This window comes from Mastigoproctus giganteus, chromosome 2, assembly GCF_048544385.1.
Source record: "Mastigoproctus giganteus isolate SK-2022 chromosome 2, ASM4854438v1, whole genome shotgun sequence".
In the NCBI taxonomy this organism is placed as follows: Eukaryota; Metazoa; Arthropoda; class Arachnida; order Uropygi; family Thelyphonidae; genus Mastigoproctus; species Mastigoproctus giganteus.
Genome location: NC_143576.1, coordinates 197,819,062 through 197,838,845, shown reverse-complemented (window position 1 = coordinate 197,838,845; position 19,784 = coordinate 197,819,062). Strand labels below are relative to the sequence as shown.

General features: G+C 36.4%; 1 protein-coding gene across 5 annotated transcripts in view; it reads right to left on the bottom strand.

Moving 5' to 3' along the window:
- The window catches only part of LOC150089898 (TOX high mobility group box family member 3-like), a 284,523-nt gene that overhangs the window by 114,708 nt on the left and 150,031 nt on the right, over positions 1-19,784 (bottom strand). For all 5 annotated transcript variants that reach the window (XM_090389696.1, XM_090389695.1, XM_090389694.1 and 2 more), the window contains exons 3-6: positions 11,903-12,004; positions 9,179-9,390; positions 7,573-7,942; positions 2,243-2,373 (exon numbers count right to left, since the gene is read on the bottom strand). In XM_090389696.1, coding sequence (XP_090245822.1) covers positions 2,243-2,373; positions 7,573-7,942; positions 9,179-9,390; positions 11,903-12,004 — 815 coding nt within the window. The remainder of the gene's footprint in view (positions 1-2,242; positions 2,374-7,572; positions 7,943-9,178; positions 9,391-11,902; positions 12,005-19,784) is intronic.

The following is a 19,784-nucleotide window of genomic DNA, read 5'->3' as shown; positions in this document are numbered from 1 at the left end:
GATTAGGGCATTACAGGTGGAATAAGGTCACACGGTCAGTGCTCCATGACATGAAGGAGATACTTCTGAAATTTATTTCTTTTTAAACAGCTGGTAGATATATGTTCAAGAAAGTTCAATTTATTATCGAGAATAATGTTCATCAATCGAATGCTACTAGAAAGGGAAATGACATAATTGGACAGCAGAAGTTCGAGTTCAGGAGGCATTTTAAGCTCTTTTGCAAAAATGAATTAGAATGTTTTTTTGTTCAGATAGTTCAAGATTGTCCAACTCGCGGGACGTCCAACACTTCACATTCAGCAACATGCGGTCATGTAGACAGCCGTAAGTGTTATTATGCGCCCCACCCAAGTTTAAAATTAAGCATTGACTTGAAAATCTGAGATTTTCCGTAGAAATAAGTTAGAATATGGAATAATTCTTAAATTAATATAGTTATGCGTGTTTCATTTCGACAGAACTACCTCAGAAATTCAAGTGGAACGCTATTAAAAACACTCGTAGATTTATATATACAGTACATTTAATATTTTTCAACTAATTTTCAAGGGGATTGGACCACCTGCTTGCCAATTTTATACAGCAAAAAATATTTCGATTTCCATGAAGGGAAGATTAGAAATAATACTTAGTAAAAGGTGGCGTTGGGCTCAAAGTAAACGCTGCCTTCGATTTTATATGATGGACTAGTTTTTGGTTTTTGTTTATCCGAACTGAACAGAAGAAATAACAACATGCAATTTTTGTAAATTCGGTTTTTAAGCGAGTAATGTAGAGAGATAAAAATTTGTAAACCTTTCTTATTCGAATTTCAAAGTTTGGTTTATGAACACGATTTTAAATCAGCAAGGCTATATTTTGGACACGATTAACATAATGGCCCCACATTTCCATCTTTTTTTTTTTTTTAAGGAAAAAGAATAGTAATGAATGTGATCAATGGCAGAATCCATTGATCCTGCATTTTTTAATTAATGGAGAGAGAATCTAAGGTCTTCATTGTGTTGATGTTTTTTTTTTGTTCAGTACACTTTTTTAAAACCCAAAAATAAGAATTTCAAGACCAGATCAACTAAATTTCGATTTTTTACCATACCTGGAATAGAAATTATAAACCTTAACCGACTGTATATATGGAAAACTATTATTTGTACACATAAATTTAAAATTTCAGATCACGTACAGATTTCTTTCGACGTAGAATGCTAGAATGCGGAAAGTGCAAAAGCCATTAATCACTTTTCAATTTCATGGAACTGCTCAAACTATTGTTTGCAAATTTGAGGTTAAAGCTTACTTTAATTGGAACCAATGCAACTCTTAAAACGTTCTTCATTGGTGTTATCATACGCGTGGTCTGTGATTCCAGTGGCACTTTGAACAATGATAACCACCTGCTTCATATGTAATTTGACTGCTAATCTTTTCAAAATATGCGAACGAATTGAAGAAACCTTGTAATTCAAGCAGTTCTATCGTATTTTTAAATTTTTTGCCCCAAATAGGAGACGCAGCATCTACCAGAAAATTGTATTGAGCCTTTCAATACTGTAAGCATCACTAAGAAATTAAAATAACTGCCACAGATGGAAATTTTAAACTCAGTTCCAGCGTGTTTCCTTCGACTGTTCCAATGGTAAATCATATGTTCTCTACTATACTAGGATCTTATCCGTACTTTTTAAAACAGCTGATCAATGCTTTTTTATGCTGTTTACTTCGGTCAGTCTTTCTTCAAATACTTTTTCAGGCCATTTCTACAGCTAAATTCGAATAACTGCATGTTAAACAGTGACCGCTGTTCAAATTAGGTCGGAACCAGTGGCTGATCTACTGAGTGGGAGGAATCGTCTCCCGAGAGCTTGAGTAAACTGAAGAAAATGCTCTGCATTTTATGATATACAGTTGTTTTATATTAACTATTTGATGTTATGGATACTACATAACGACCTTTTAAAAATTTGTGATAAATTCAAGCTTATACAATATATCATCATGGCCGGATATCCGTTGCAGTTAAGTTTAGTTTTCTAAATCAAGCTGAAAGCGTGAAGAACATAATTCCACATGAAATCTAGCATCATGATGTAATTTAGTGTATAGTATATCTAACAGACTCACTGTAATTTACGAAATGTAACTCAAATTCTGCTTAAGCTCTTCGATATCAACACTTCACTATCATAAAAAAAAAAAAAAAAAAAGAAAGAAAGAAGGAAGGAACTAAAAACAGCCTTACTTTTGTGGTTCGTTTGGATCTCTTTTCTTTTTCTTTTTCTGAACTTTAGGTTTTTTGGTTGTGACTTTCACGGCTCCATTAGCTGTAGTATCTACAGGCTCGGGTGAAGGTCTCTTAATTCCACCAACAATCTATATATTCGAAAACATAATAAGGAGCATTTAGTCAAAGATCATGAACATCAACTCAATATTTAATAACAATTAATAAAGCAATACCGATGGATCTTCTAAGAAACAGTTGTGGTTACAAATTTAATCATTCGTACAATAAGTTTCATAAGTTCCCGCTGTCGACAGAGTGAGATTAGACTGTTTTGGATTAGTGCAATTTAATCCCTGACAAATCGGTGTATTATATCTGTAAACTAGGTGCCCTAAAGATAGGATTGTCTGTTCTGTGGAGTGAAACACCGACTTCCCAGGTGAGAACCACAACAACCATCTGAGACTAATTATAAACCATTGCTGGATTCGTGAAACGACAGCTCTCAAACTGCTGAGGCCGGCAGTTTCTGATTGGAATTAGTACAGAGCGAAACGTAATGAAACAACTAGTCACATTCAGGGTCACCTGGTGGAGTCTTGTCATGGATGTGTCCGAGTTTCTAGCGTTTCTTACAGCATGCACTGGACTACACAAAGTCCTCTTCAGTCGACGCTATAGTTAACCAATCTTAGGCAGAGGAAATAGGGTATTTCCTCGTGAGTTTTCCAGCCTGCACAGGATGCAAATAAATCGGCCCGTTAACACACACACACACACACACACACACACACACAATATACAATGGCGCAGTTGGGCCTAAGCGCGCCTAAAACTCAATAACAATGTACAACAGGGGATTTTCTATTCGTTAAAATCGTTGAACTATGAGTCCTTTATCAACTCAACCCGGAATACTTCATTCTGGGCTAAGTACTGAGAGACCCATACTTCAACGAACTAAGCAGCAAAATAATTAAAATCTTTTCTGGAATATTTATCAAATAGCTAAATAGTAAAAACATCTATTCCAGAATAAGCAACTGGCTGGATGGAAAAGAATTTTCCATCAAGACAAAAAATAATTTTTGTTTCAATTGAATTGTAAGGTGAGAAGACTTCGGATAAATCACAAATGAAACCCTACACCCAGGATTGAAACAGGGGAGATAAAGGGGAGAAATGACCAGTGGTAGATAAAACGGGCGAAGTGGATAAATGCAGAGGCCCCTGTTGAATAAAACCAAGTACAATTTGGATGTTACTACCAATTTAAAGTTATTAAACGGAGATCCTTCTTCATTCGATAATTCTTTTTAATTTTTTTAAATCAGTTATATAAAAAAATAGTACGGAACGAGCCTCTATTTCTTAGATCCACCACTGAGAGTGACAAATCCACCCAACCACAGAGGCCCAGATAAAACAGACAGATGTCGTTAACCAAAGTATAAAGCAAATATATAGGGCGCTATTAGTTTCTACGATCAGAGAAAAACACAAAAGAAAAAAATGTAAACAGAACAAAATAAAAAAAAACATTTACTAGAACAAAGTGAAAAATAAGAAGTCTGGGTTGTAACAATTGGAATAAAAATTGGCCACTATTTTAACACAATCACCTTTTTGTGTGTACGAATAATATCTCATTTTGGGTAACTCGCCCATCGGATAAAAATTTCCTTCTCCTGAAATTTCATTTACTCGGTTATTTTCTAACAATAATTTGCCATTTACACGAAAAGCAAGATAAGAAGGGAAGAAAATAAAGAGGTGGGGGGAAATCCACAGAGAACCATAGCCCCACCATTCGTCTGAACCAAGAAGACATATAGTAAGGCTAAATAAAGGTAAACAACCCTGCCCATCAAACATAGCATCCAAAGTAAAGAAACATGACTCTACAGGCCAACAAAACCCGAAGGTTAGCTCATGGGATGATGTAGCTTATATTTCTTCTTTACAACCTCTAATATGGTATTTGCGTCTGTTTCTGACAGTAGAAATGATGTAGCTCAGGCCTGCACAACATCCCCTAGTCTCTGGGGAAATCACAGATCTAACAGCTGAAGTAATGAAACGCTGGTGAGAGGGTTGATTCGTGAGGCCTGCTAGGAACTCATCTTAATGGCACATACAACTCTTGAGACAACAGTTATTTTCCTGCATTCATAGCCGCTGATCCCCGCCAAAGAATCTCATCAGACACAGAACGTTTGCAAATGGAGTCAAAGCGAAAGCTCATCTGCTTTCTACCAAACAGGAGGGAAAGGATGCAAAAGAAGGGAAGCAGCAAAAAAAAAAAAAAAAAAAAAAACGAAAAAAAAAAAAAAATGTTCGAACTGCCTACGTGCAGATGAAAGTCCAATAACGCCAAGAATTCTATTGTGTGGCGTCAACATAGGCCTGTAGCTTGATTTCTTACGTACAGTTAGAAGAGAGAGAAAGAGAGAGAATGTATCGATTTTCCTCATACTTTATTCTCATATTTTCATATGCACGTCTGCCCCGAAAGACCATTATTTTATTCATTACACTGTTGTATGTGTGCCTCTCTTCTCTCTCTCTTTCCCTACCTCTAAAACTCCATTTCTCCTGGTATATTTTCCCGTTTATTATACAATACCTCTCTTTATTTCGGTAGCATAATACTAGACTAGAGTACCACGGAATCTGAATAAAATAGTCAGAATAACGTATAAAGAATTCTGTGGAGTGTAACATTTCATTTTCCAAACAAACGAGGTGGTATAAAAGTAGCATCGAGCATCGGATAGGAAGTTCGACATTCCTGGACAAAGAGGACTTGAAAAATTCAACCGAACCTCCCCTTTCCACCAAACTCCCCCACCCCCCTTATATAAGAAGCGTAATGGGAGAGTAGCATCTGTTAGAGAGTGATAAGTTTTAGTCTTTTTCTATCCCCTACGGCTCAGTACAGCTAAAGGTAGGCAAGGAGAAGCCAGGCAACAGCAACAAACAGTCTTGCATCTACTCTTTAGTAGCTTTTCCCCTGTCTCTTTCTTTCGTTACTTTCTGCGTCCCCCTTTGGAAGCCATCTCTGGCAGCAAAGTATTCACATATTCATTTTCAAGCCAAATATAAAAAGTGCCGAATGTAGTAGATTTTTTTTTTTGCATTAAAGTCATATAAGATTCCGTTGGTAAACATGGGAAGAACGTATTTGTTAGGGTTCATATCGTATGCAATTTCAGAATGTATTACTACTTGAATACAAAAACCTACGTTGATCCTCTTAGCGAAAGTTCTTCTTATCGATCTCCATCTTTTTGTGTATGTGTGTGCTCACAATGATGGATGCATTACAGGTATAAAGGCAAAGGCTTTTGAATATTTTAAACGGAGTACCTGTAATTACTTTTATGATCAGAATGCATTATTGACAGTGCATTTGTTTTCGTCTGAAAAATCCAATAGCAGTGGAGAAGACTGTTTGCTATTTTCTTCTATCGCACTATACATGAAACATTTATTGTTTAAAGCATTACACCCTGTGGTTTCGAGTCTTTTCCAGGAATATAGGATGGGAATGGGGAGATGGTGGGGTGGGGGAGGAGTTATAAACGAAATCGTGGGGCATTTTAACTTGGTTTCCTCCTTTCGGAGGACAAATAGAAATTTGATGGCATGCAAAGAGAAATGAATGCTTCTAGAGTTGTTTTTTTTTTTTTTTTTTTTTTTTTTAACGAAGTCTGCAAATGTTCAAATACATTTTTTTTCTTTTTAGTTTTTCCAAGCCGCTGTTTTAATACGTTTTTTTTTTTTCCCTCCGAGATTTAATAATTGAGGATTTCAGTTTATTGATAAATATTTCTGAAAGCACTAAAATCTATTTACATAGTTATAATAAAGAAAAAAAAATCATCCCCGGGAGAAATCAATTATAACTTTAATCTTCTTAGAATGATTTTTTTTTTATTGTTTTTTCATCATATGCTTAAAATTTGATTTCCTATTAAATTTTAAGCATCTGTTTTGTGACGTTTGCGTTAATATACATAAAATATAGTCTGAGTGGTAATTTTTAATGGTTAATGATAAGTATACATTTCAGTACCGCTTTATTTTAATGATCACATTACTCTGAAGAGGTCAAAAAAGTCGAAAACGTCCCACGCATACGTTTATTCCATTAGGTAATCACTTAGATGTAATATAAATATTTTATTACGCAACATCAATATTTCAGGAATAAAAAAAAACTATTTGTAATCACGCTAGAGCAAACAAAATTTGTTTATAAAAATATTTCGTTATTTCTTTGCGATATCAATTATGTAAGCCATTAATTACTAATATAAAATAATTTATTTATTGGTTTAAGACAGTGGATTTAAATAAGAATATCCCCTTTAGATATCCTTAGACTCCCCTCTCTGTACTGTAAATTTGATTTGGAAGGGACTGTCAATAAGCGAGTTCTAAACTATATACACTACGTTGCCAAAAATACCAGAGATAATCTTATGTTGATTCCAGCTTACAGTTGTGTTTCATTCTCTTTCTCGTTTGCATAAAATTTCTTTAGTTAAAAGATATTCAAGGTGGCACTAGCTGCCTTTAATGATTGTTTAATCTTCTATATCAACCATCAGAAAGTTAAATATAATAATCATTAGGCAGCCCTAATTTATATCAACAATTAGCTAAAATTGTGTCATCGTATGTTATAAAAGCTATGATGTTCGAGAGGTACTAATCAGGGTGGGCGCAGGATGAGCAGCAGCCGATTATTAAGAAGAGAGAGGATGGCAAAAAATAAAATCTTTCGCATGAGTAATGAGTCTCTATCGGGATCTTTCTGGCAACTTTGTGTACCAGATCCAGGGCCGAAAACATCAGTCCATAATTTTCCAAGAAAAAGGAAGAATTAACTTGGTACGAAAATGAGGCCATTATTGATGGAGCACATAATGCAGACTACCTTGGGTGTACTATTACTAATTGACAACTAGCAAAAGGGGCAGAGGAGGAGGCGAAGGTTTCTAGATTCTGTTATTGCGAGAGTATTTCATTACGCTAGGAAAACTGTCGTTTTAGGGCGTTACCATGACAACGTCAGACTGTACTCATTAAAAGATTTTCGCGAGCTCCCTGTTATTCGATACAACAGTTTGCATTATCACAATATTCACTTGAGGTTACCACAGACAGAGCTAAAAACTATGTTGGAGAAATCCGTTAAAGATAATTAATTCCTGCATTCTTCAGTAATTTAGTCATGGCGCCTTTCTCATTTGTTGTGTTTGCAATTATACCCTCCACCCCTAAGCACGCTCACCAAAAATTACCCCAAAATAAAAGCCAATAATAACTATACTCACCTGAGAGAGAGGTGTACTGTCGTCACTATCTTCGCTTGTTTCTAAACCAGGGGACGTCTGGTTAGATCCCGGAGGCGAACTGCCTATTGAACCTGGACCGTGCTGACCATTCATTCGCACGTGAATGCCCATTGGAGCTTGGCTGGTTGTCGTCAGCAAGGAAGAGTGCGTACCCATTGCGGTTGCTGGAAGGGGAAGTTGTTGAGAAGGACTGGCAGAAGGGTGGTGAGGGGGCATTTGCATATGGGTCTGTGGAGGATGCAAGACGGTCAGTTGGTGGTGCTGTAGTTGTTGTTGGTGATGGTCCATATGTTGTTGGGGATGAAGAGGAGCGTTGGAGTACGTCGTGGGAATGCCGTACGAATGTACACTAGAAGAGAAGAGAAGAGAGAGAATAGAATAATTAGAGAATAGAAAAGAATATTTCCTTCCAATTTGTAATTAATTTTAACGCTAATACTGTATTGGATAACATTTTATACACATTAATTTTATCATACTTGTAGATAATTGAGTAATCTCCTATGCCCTCCTTCACTTTCACTTTAAACAAAACAATTCGAACATCAAGAAATAGCTAGATAGTAGATAATTACATTGAATTCCTTGGCCTTGAGTTCAATCCCAGCACAGTTTGTTGAATAAAACCCGTCAACCACCTGGTCCTCTTTTGTGCTTCTCTCAGTAAATTTAGGACATATGCATCATTAAAGGCAACAAGGCAGGAACTTACTGGATGTGATGACCCAAATGTGATTAAGTCTGATACACAAATGTGTCTCGAGACAATAAGCACTATGTATTGACTACCTGGTTCCCTACACCTGATACACACACACTCCTGAGAAAACACTTTAGTACAGCAGATCCGTGTACAGAAACTTGAGTATTATGGTGCACATTTTACGTGGAGGATTAACTCACCAACTATCTCCAAAGTGGTAGGCACATTCCATCATGGGGAAAGAAATAACAGAAGAGATGTTCTCTATCAGATGTTCTCGCTAACTTGTTAGTTTCAAGATGGCCAAGGCACTACAAATCGATAAGGAAGAGCTGTGTGAAGACAAAAAGTATACTGTCCTGTCATTAATATCCGGACAATTCTCTGTTGCTAGTTGGTTACCTCCTACCCAAGCCCTATGTTTATGTAGTACTTCAGTAGGATGCAATAACGATATTTGTGTATCAGACAAAACTATAAACATGCTGGTAGGCCTTCGAGGAGATTAGTACATCATTATTGCATGATGCTGCAATCATGTATTCATGATTGCAGCATCATGCAGTTCATGATAAGAATTGTTGTGTTATTTTTCTTTTTAACGCAATTTAATATTAAATATAACATATATTATGTGCTAATATCGTGTTTTTTTTTTTAGATAAATATATTTTTTTTATTCTAGATAATAACCCTCTAGCAGAGTACAACTGATATAGAATTGGGGTTACAATGACTTAATACTATTAAAATAAATAAACGCTATTTAGCAACTCCTAAAAGATATTATCCAATAAATTAGTAGTTGTATATCTTATATTACGATATATTTTAAAGAAAACGTAAATTTCTTAAGCAAATCAAAGAATATGTCATACTTACGGAAGATGCATGGACTGAGGGGGCATTATTTGTCCCGTGGGGCCTCCCCCCATCATATACATATCTTGAGGTGGATATTGCGATGGTGCTCCTTCCATCATCCCCATAGAAGGAGAAGGGGTAGAATTCACCGAATTCATGACATTTGGATCACCCATTCCTAATTGTTGGCCACAGGATGGGTGTTGTCCGTGGTGTTGATGATTGAGGGGCTGGTAGGAAGGAAGGAAAGAAACAAAAGGAAATATAATCGTTTTAAATTAAATTAGCCGTTTTATTGGTGAACATAATTACAGAATATTAAATTATAAAATTAAATTTTTTAATATTAAATTCGATTTGCAATAAGAACTATATATTAGCCATTGTAGTCTTTACTCAAATGACATTTGAGCCGAAGTCTGATACCTCTTTAAGACTTAACGGTACTGTAGTAATAGATTTTTTTGTACTCATGAAGGTGCTTTTGAGTTTTTGTAGACTTTCTTCTTAGCTGCGTGAGAATTTCCACGGGTTCAATTCTGTGGATTTGACCTGTACAACGTACCACACGCCCACTGTAGAAGTATTTCGTTCAAAACAATTTCTCATCGTAACATTCGCTTTTAATGGAAGCATGTAGAAATGTGGAATGACGAATTTTTGAAAATAAAACTATATACTCGGTTCAAATAATATCTAACCAAATCCGGAAAGAATCAAAGAATCATTTATTACTATTAGAATGGCTAAATGATGCTAGGAATCAAACCTTTCTGCATTAAACTTCGGTTGCCATTTTTAAGACCAAATCTAGGTTCTGATTGTTAGACATCCTTTCTGCCTTCAAATCATCTTTGACAGCTTCTCCTATACTTCGAATTAATGTCTGGAGTAGACTACCAGAAGTCACATCTTCGAATACTCCCTTCCATTTCCATTTGAGGGAGTATTCGAACACTTCTGGACCAGCTGATTTAACTCATACTATATACTAGGGTGGACAAAATGCCGGAAAACACCTGTGTTGAGGGTTACAGGTATGCACTAATATGGTGTTGGACCCTTTGCTTTTAAAACAGATTGTACTCTACGTAGAATAGATTTCAAAAAATCTTAAATGTTTTAAGAGGAATATTGGATCATTTCTCATGGAGAAACGTTTCAAGTCCTTGAGTGATGAAGGTGGAGGAAATATGCTTCTCATTCTCCACTTCGAATATGCCCATAATTGCTCAATTAACGTTTTGTTTAAGTCTGGTGATTGTGGAGGCCATGGGAGATGCTTGGCCTCAGTTTCATGCTCCTCAAACCAAGATTGGACACATCTAGCTGTATGTATTGGAGCATTATCATCCTGAAATATAGAATCGTTTGTGGAAACAATATTTGCACGATGGGATGAATCTGGTCACTCAGAATATCAAGGTACTCAGTGGAAATAATTCGCCCGTTTAGGGTTGTTTAATGAACAGGGTTCATTAAACAACATTTGTCCAAGAAGTCATTAAGCCAATCTGCGTTTCTCATGCTACACACAATTGATGGAATATCAAGAATTTCATCTAGGCCCTTATAATATAAACGCAATTGCCTTATTAGACATGCTTATAAAGAATGCGAAGACATTCTTGAACAATGTCGCCCATAGCCAACTACCACACTCCTGACCTGACCCAATCTCATCAGAAATTTTGTCGGATCCTCAGGAATATTTCATGTTGCCAAAACGCTGCCGATTTGCTTCGATCATTTTAAGACTCATAATAAGGTCTGCTTGCAGCCATTATATATGAGAGGTGGGGAAATAGTCTATAATCATACTTAAATTGCCCATTGCTAATCCCTGATGATTAACGAAAACCACTAGTCCAACGATAACAAGTCGAATTAATGTCAGAAAAGACAATCCGGTTTACTACTTAACAACCAATGTATAGAAACCAACAGATTAAATTTTTATAATGATTGAGACAAGCAATTGGGCCAAAGAATGATTTTAAATCCACTGTCTCTCAAGGCGGTGCGTAAAAAAATCTTCAGGTGATATTAGAAGATCAAAAGTGCTAAATAGGCATTTTCCACCATAAAAAACCACTTGGAAGATTACTTGTATTTCATAATTGCGAAGAAAAGGTCTTCTTTGAAGTGTTCCGATGAAGCGCTTCCAAAATCAGTAATATTTTAGTACTTTCGAAACTGTTCACCTCAAATCTATAATGAATGACTGAAATAAATTAAAGTCTGCAATCATAAACAACAGAGAACTTTAATGAGCAAACAGAGCTATCTAAGCTTATAGCAATTGACCAAAGGTGTCAGAAAGAATGATAATATACTCTGAAAACTATTGGTAAGCTTCTCCAAATCCTAAAATCATAAAGCAGAAAGGATCTGGTGTAAGTATGACTGCAGGATAGTAGAAATTTCCTGTATTTGGTAGATCCATCAACGTTTGTTATATATTTTTATATGATTATTTATTTTGTGTGTTGTTGTCGTTCATCACCATGAATCCACAGTCGGACCAGACTGAAAAGACACCAGGTAAAAATTAAGCTAAACCCTAGGTTAAACCTATAGAATTGGTTAACCCTAAGTAACCAATTCTATGGTGAATGTCAAATGGAATTTGGTCTAATATATCCAATGCCATTTTATTACACCGATTGCGAATAATTCATTTGATAGACAAATAAGATAGAGAGATATGGTTGCTAATTTTCTGTGTACGAGTGTACTAACCTGGTTTCCGTACATATTTCCGTTTCCTTCGTTTCCGGTAGGCGGAAGGGCCAGAGGTGGAATCTCAAATTCTTCGTCTCCAAAACTTGGCGTATGGAAGGTCTGAAATGAAAGAATATCGAAATTGATAAAAGAGTTGGTGATTACTGTAGAATTCGTCATTGTGCATTCTGTTGTTTTTTTCTACATGAAAAAGGCTAAAATTGTTGAATTTTAGTTGAACAAGTAGTCTGTAAGGAGTTTAAATATTTTGGCTTTGTCATATCTGCAATTCTTCAAAGACTAATTGAATGAAAATACATTAATTACTGAGAATTCTGTTTCTATTACAATCACGCGGATAACGGGCGGTTTCCAAAATCTAATTTCGCAACGCATTAAGATGTTGGTACCTATTTTGGTGCCAAAATACCGACACCTCCGATATGCTGAATAAATTAATTTCCCTTTCTTTTTTCCCCCCACACTTTTTATTTTATTTAACTATCTTTTGCAGACCAGAAAAAAAAATCGAAAATCCTTTCCTTAATGCTGTGCTCTCAGATTTTGCTCCCACGTATAGTCACTTATCTCTCTGTACAACACTAAGACTGAGTGGCAATTTAAAATCTGATTATCAACGTTTTGTTTTTTGTTTTTTTTACTGTTTTTCTAGGTAGGTTTATGCCATTGGCTGAAGTTTATTACGACCATATTCTGCACCAGAAGCGACTTCGTTGATGCTGCAATCTACCAAAACAAGAACGGCAACTTTGGTTAATTGTAGTCCGCACCTCTTCTCGAATGGTACAATATTTATGCGTGTCTGACAATCCCCACACACACACACACACACACACACACACACACACACACACACACCAAATGACCATCTTCGTACAAGTACCAACCAGTATCGTATACTCATTTTCTTTTAGTGTGCTTCTGTTCTCATTGTGATAAAGGCCATGCATGAGATAACTTTGGAAATAATGGATTTCGAGAAATTTAGGGGACGGAGATCAAATTGAATCGGAGTTAATTCCTGCGTAAAGAACGCGGAGAAAATAAAATAAAATAAAAATAAAAAAACACACCAGCTCTCCTCCTCTTCTCTCTCTCTCGCATGCTGGCAAAAGCAAATAAATTGTTCAATCACGGGCCAACTTGAAAGCGAGAATGGCTCTGCATTCACTTCTGTGAACATAAAAAAATCTTTATGAAAATGGGAGCTGGCGACAAAGGGGAGGAATTTCAACTTTGGGGCAGAGAGCGCATACACATACAAACACAGAGGAAAGGGAACGAAAGAGAGAGAGAGAGAGAGAGAGGACAAGGTTTAGGAAAGAGGAAAACGGTAGCATCGATTCTTTCAGAAAAATCTCGCAGAGAAATGACAAGCTTCAACTTCAATCAGTCCCACATCCCTGAAACAGCACCCACCATCTCACACAATCCATAGGCGTTGTGATAACATTCATGTGCCTGGTTGCCATAAACGGCAAAAATCAATACCAATCAGATGGGGATGCAGAGGAGAGTGCTCAAAGCCAAAATTTTGCTGAGTTACTTCTTTTGACAAACACTGTGACAGAGCTCCCTGGAGCCTCTTTTCATGTCAAGCAGGCTCTAATCGATACCGACTACTATTGAAGCAGCCAGAATGCAAAGACTTGCTAATGCAAAAATCCTGGGAAAGATCTCCATTGTGATGAAAAACTGATTTCAGCTCTCTCTCTCTCTTCCCTTCCCCCCCTTGCTCCACTAGCAGTTCTTGAAAATTTAATAACATTCCAGTAAACGAAGTGTAAAGAGCTTCTCGGACACACCTTACATTAACGGTTTGTCGAAAAACAACATTCTGATGCAATTTCACTCTTACAAAATTACACTTGCTCAGACAGGGAAAAAAAAAATCATTATTATATTCCCTCCGGCAACATATGTAACCTTTTAAGGTACCCTTCTAAGATGTGTTATGAAAAATATGTTTAATTTGCCAGGAACCTTTGCTAGTCACAGCTGAATTACGAAAAGGAAGCTGTAAATGTCCCATCTTTCTTAGGTTTCTCTGGTGTTTAAGAGTGGCAGATACACCGAGCAAAATCTAATCTTCCATCTATTTGTGTAGTGCCTTATAGGAAACAACAAATTCTTTAGGATGAAATTTCCTTTGCTTGCATATGTAGTTTGCTTTTCTCCTTCATTTTAACTTTAAGAAAAAAAGAAAGGAAAGAAAAATGAAGCGACTTTAATCTTACCTCAGCGACTTTAATCTTATCTTTACAGTTAACAAAACAAGTGTTTATGGGATGGTATCGATTTCTGTTTTCTTTCTTCCTTTCTTACGTATATATAAGAAGCTTTTAGCGGACCTCACTTTGCTGCTTTTATCTTGGAAAAACTATACCTATCTACTGGTATTATCTTACACTCCTAAATGTAGCCACGTAAATTCGTTACATGCGATTTGGAGTTTGATGTTTTCTAAAGTTTCTTATGCAGATGATTTTTTTTCTTTTTCTTACCATAATTGACAGAATGTTGCTGAACTAAATGCGACAGGATATCGTTGGCGGACAAGGCCTCGTGGTATTTTTCAGTATCTTTCATCATGCGGATGAGATTTCCAACCCTGAACTGTACCTTGTATTAAGTAATGCAATGTTTAATCAGTTTTTAAGTAAATAAATATTTTTTCTTCATACAGTTTACCCTTTATTAAAAAAATAAGTCATTTATGGTAAACTGATCGTCTCGTTTTAATGACCAATATATATTTTTTTTTTATTCGTCAAATGGCAGATACCTCCTTTACAGCATTGAATTGCGATTTTCATTCTAAATGTTAATCAAGGTCTTTGGACTTGCGAAAATCTGAAGTTACTTTAAATTGTTTACAACTTTTGGACATGATTAATTAAAAGTAATATATAAAACTCTATTAAAAAATATACTTTGTACACAGTGAAAATAAATGCATATGTTTTTAAAATTTTTAAATTAATCTTCTTTTATTTCATTTTAAAAAAATTACGAATATTGCACTTTAATTTTTAATAATAAATATTCATTATCCCCAAAGAGTCATAAACCAACGTTCACTAGAATTTTTTTTTTTTTTTCGGTTAAAAACAACGGATTTTTTTTTTTTTTAAACATTACAAGCTAATCGTTTATTAAATTGGTCCTTATATATAGAAAAGGCTATTAAATTCAGGAACGTTACGAATTTTCTTTTTTACATCCACACGCTTAAAATTCTTGAGAAGAACCTCGTTCCCTCTCCCTCAAAAAAAAAAAAAAAAAAACACCACTATTCTTGCATAATGAAATTAAAATAATAAATGAAGAAGATAAACGAATATTGCGATCCAAAAATCAAAAAGGCTAATTTTAATTAAGTAAAGGAGACATAAGAGGACTTTTATAATATTTTAAAATAAAATATCCACCTGTGGAAGACATGTTTTCTACTTTTGACCCTTTTGTATTTAAGCAGTTTTCTGCTGAATTTAATTTATTTTAGACTGTTTTGTTCTTTTTATATTTTATAATTAACTGATGTTTAAATCCCAAAGCAATAGAAGATTTTGCAGAGACAATATACTGTATGTAAGCCAAAGAGGGGATAAAAACATTATGTATTACGAACTTAATATTACAAATGGCACAGGAAGTCCATTACTAAATTATGCAGTTTCGATATTAGTTTAGAAAACCAATGGAACGTCATATTTTTTAAAGATTTACAAGAAAAGGTTTTTAGATTTAAAAATAAACAAATAGAAAAATTAATATTACATTAAAATAGCTACATTAAACACCTCAAGATTGCATGCTGCCTAAAAGTGAAAAGTACCAATTCACCAAATGCACGAATGCTTCATATCTCACGTGACACCACGCGCAACTGTTTTATGAAGTTTTCTGTTTGCTGCACGTGTGCTAATCATGATTTAAAAAAAAAAAAAAAAAATGTAATGAACACGGTACTAATGATAATGTACATAAAAATAATGGTAATCGCTTTTCCTGAGTTTTAGACGAGGATAAAATTATGCTAAAACAAAAGAATTAGTGCGATATGCAATCTTTTTTTTTCTAACAAACTTCTTTTTTTTTTTTTTTTTTTTAATAATTTGAATGTTAACGAGTTAAGTTGAACTCCATCTCTACGAACCCTGGTAAGTAATGAGGGGACATATCCTATCGCTCATAACACATCGTTTTTCATGCACCGGGAATTAAGTCAGAATAATGAAGTAGTGGATACGTCCTAAGCAAATCACCAGCGAGAGATGTAATTGCACTCTGTAAAGATTAACTAGAACATCACCATTCAAAACTCAGATATAATAGGACCATCCATAATTACTTGATAATTATACTGCATCTTTCCCCCCCTCTAAAGTAATAAAAGGGATTTAACGTCACAGCAACACAATCCATTCAGCTCCTGATCAAATTAATTTTCTCGAGGAGCACGTGTGCTCGCGCCGTGAGACATCAATAAAGCAAACAATACTCTCTCTCCGAAGGCTCAAGCGGACGGCATTAGATCACAGTTTAATGAGAACACTGATTAATGGCTCACTTCCATAACGACTTCGTTGTAACGATAAAGACGCACCGTTTACAAAGCCATAATAATTATTAAAACAAAGAGATACCTACACTCTCCTCCCCCTACCCCCAAGACATTCGGGGAAAACAGGAAGACGACAGAAAATCTAATGAGAATACTTGAAAACACTCGCCCGTCATCACCCTTTGCTGAAGATAGTGAAGAATTATGACCGCAGGGGTAAGTGCGACACCTGTTTTGATACAGTGGTTATGTTAAAGAGGGAAGACGACATTCGAGCGCCATGGGTCGATCGCCTGTGGAATACATTACGTTGTGGTGTGGTGTAGGGGAAGGCGAGGGGAGGGAAAAGCTTAAATACAGTTCGATTCACTTCTGCGAGTATTACAGTACAGTTCTTCGGTTCCATGCATGGGCAACGTATTCGTGGCACAGGGTTTATTCTGTGGGCCGATAGGGGAAACGTTATTTATTTCTAGATAGGGCAATAAACAAATATTCAACTCACACGCTGTCTCCAGTGCTCCATTTGCAAAAATATAAATATAAAAGGAAACATCAACAAAATCCTCCACATTCGTTAAGAGATCAAAACACAGGGTGCGTACATGGAAATTCTAGACAAATTGGAAGGTTGCGTATTGCGTTTTATTGAAGAATGCAAAAAGAGGAATGTTCCCGTAGATCATAGTTAGACGATAACATTCGGGTCCATAATGTGATGGTTCAACATCACAGACATTCAATCATTCCTAGCATGGGATGTGACACTTCCTTGCTGGTCACCTGATATTCACCGCTTCCTTGATGCCAGACCACTGGTTGATTAGAGATGAATCCATACCTTGCCAACTCAGACCGCCTTAACCCGCTCGATTTTATACTGTGGGCTATCAAAGGCAAAGTGTACTCCACAAAGGTACATGACATTGTTTAGCTGAAAAAGAGCAAAACATCAGCAGTATCCCTGGTCGATTTTCTGTTTGCTGGATGAAAAACCCGAATTTCCATGAGAAAAAATCAAGCTACCTCGCCTAAGACCAACTAACTCAGCCATGTTGCGAAAAATACCCATAAAAATTCACCATGTCATCGAGGGGACTCTAAGTCGGGTATTTTTCACCTGGTGGGGGGAGAGGATGGCAATTCTACCCACGGAGACTATAGAAAAGAAGAAATGAAGCCTTCAGAGTTGCTTCATTTCTTTGTAGGCACCCTTACAACTACTTTTATAGTTCATAATCTCAAAGGTAGGCTTGAAGTACCCATCATAACTATGAAAAGCTGTTTCAGCAACGATCAGAGGAATGCAATTAGCTTATACAGAAATAACTCCATTAGCGATGCAACCTACTTTTTTCAAAGTAATTAAAACTATCGATGCTTCTAGCCTTTTTCCTTCTCTTTATGCACTTAAATGTAACTTCGTCTTTTCGAACAGTATGCAAGTGGCGACACCTGCGCACGCTATAAAAATCCCGCTTCAACTACTCCGGTAAGAGCATTAATAAAACGCACATATGATAGGCTATGAAAGTCCGATATGAGACCCAAGTGGGTTTAAGTATTTCAGCCGAAAAACCCTTCCCTCAATGATAGAATTCGGTGGCAGATTCTTTTTCTTCTTAAGCACTTCTTGCAGGAGAAAACTTACTCCAAAGTCGTAAGGTGCCCAGAAGAAATTCTTTTGCATGTTGGAAGTGTAGTTGAACATTACCGCTTTTTGCACTCGCTGCGAAATTCTTTCGGGCCAGCCAAACGGTCCCAGTGCTACAATTGCTTGGACACTTTTCATATTTTACTGATAAAACTGTCACACATCAACCCCTTTTCCTTCGCTTCCTACAATATTATATATGTAGCCTATATATATATATATATATTCCTTAACTGAAACGCATCGAAAATTCCCCCGGGTAACTGATGTAGAGCAGAGACCAACAGCCCAAAGCATCATCCATCTAAGAACGGACGCTTCCTCATTCCTGTCTTTCTCTCTTTTTCGGTTCTAGGTCAATGGCCAACTCCTACCGCCCCAGTTAGTGCTTCACTTTGCATACTTTGGCATATTTGGAGGAAAAGTTATATAAATCCGACCAAGATTAGCGAAACAAATGAATGTCAGTTGTCTGTACAGAGCAGGTTAGAGAACCACACAATTATATATCGTTAATAATATAGGGGGGTGGGTCCAATTTTCCTGAAACGAAAGGAGGCCGGATTTATTTGAGCAATTCTTTTAACCTGTGTGCACATTTTTCTTGTATTCATTCAGTTTATTTGTCCTTTTAAGAAATAATTCAAATCTCAATAAACTTTATTTATGGGAAATATGGCTAGCATCTGTTTTCCCACACCCACAACCACTCTTCTGTGCAGCAAGGAGAAATTTATTTCTATTATACACTGAGTGGCCACTATAAAGGTAAGCAGCAGCCATTATCAATCTACTGCAAGATGGAAGTCTCTTCAATAATTCATGTTGAGGGAAAAGTTACAAAATAGTGAAGAGGTCCCACATTAACCCTCGGAACAGCCTGATTTCCTTTTAGCACAGACTCAACGAGGTGTCGAGGGATGTTGATCCATGTTGGCTCAACTGCTTCTCACGGGCATCTGCAATTGGGTGATTGCGGATCTCCACTGCTCCTTCCACCTTATTCCATATGCACTTAATTGAACTGAAATCTGTTGACGGGAGAGAGCACTGGAGTGGGCTGAATTCACTCTCATGTTCCTGGAATCAGTCCTGTACAATTCTACCCTTGTGACACGGCATATTATCCTGTTGGAAGAACCCATCCGTAGATGGATACCCTGCAGCCATGAAAGGATGCACTTGGCCGAAAACCTGTGGCATCCAAATATTGCTCTCCTTGTATCAAGGGGCTCAATCTGCACCGCAAAAACACTCCCTTACACCACCAGCCTGCATTGTTGACATCTGACAGGATGGGTCCATGGACTAATATTGCTTTGACCATATGCTATAGTCTTACCTGAAACCCTAGAAGTGTTGCAGTTTCCGACATATACTGGTGCTGACTATCATGCCACTTTCAAATTCAGTCTGTATATTTCTTCGTATAAGTTGACTCCTGTTTTTACAATAATCATTCACATCTCGCGTAGTGTGCATTATAGTCAAATCCTCATTAAAGAACCCCTGTTTACTCTTTAATTGGTTTATGTATCGCCTCAATGCTGAAGCGTGTTTGATATACGAAATTGTCAATCCCGAACTTTACAGGAAGTGGAAAAACCTGTAAACATAATTCCATTAAAATGAATTGTACAAGATCAGCAAATTTCTGT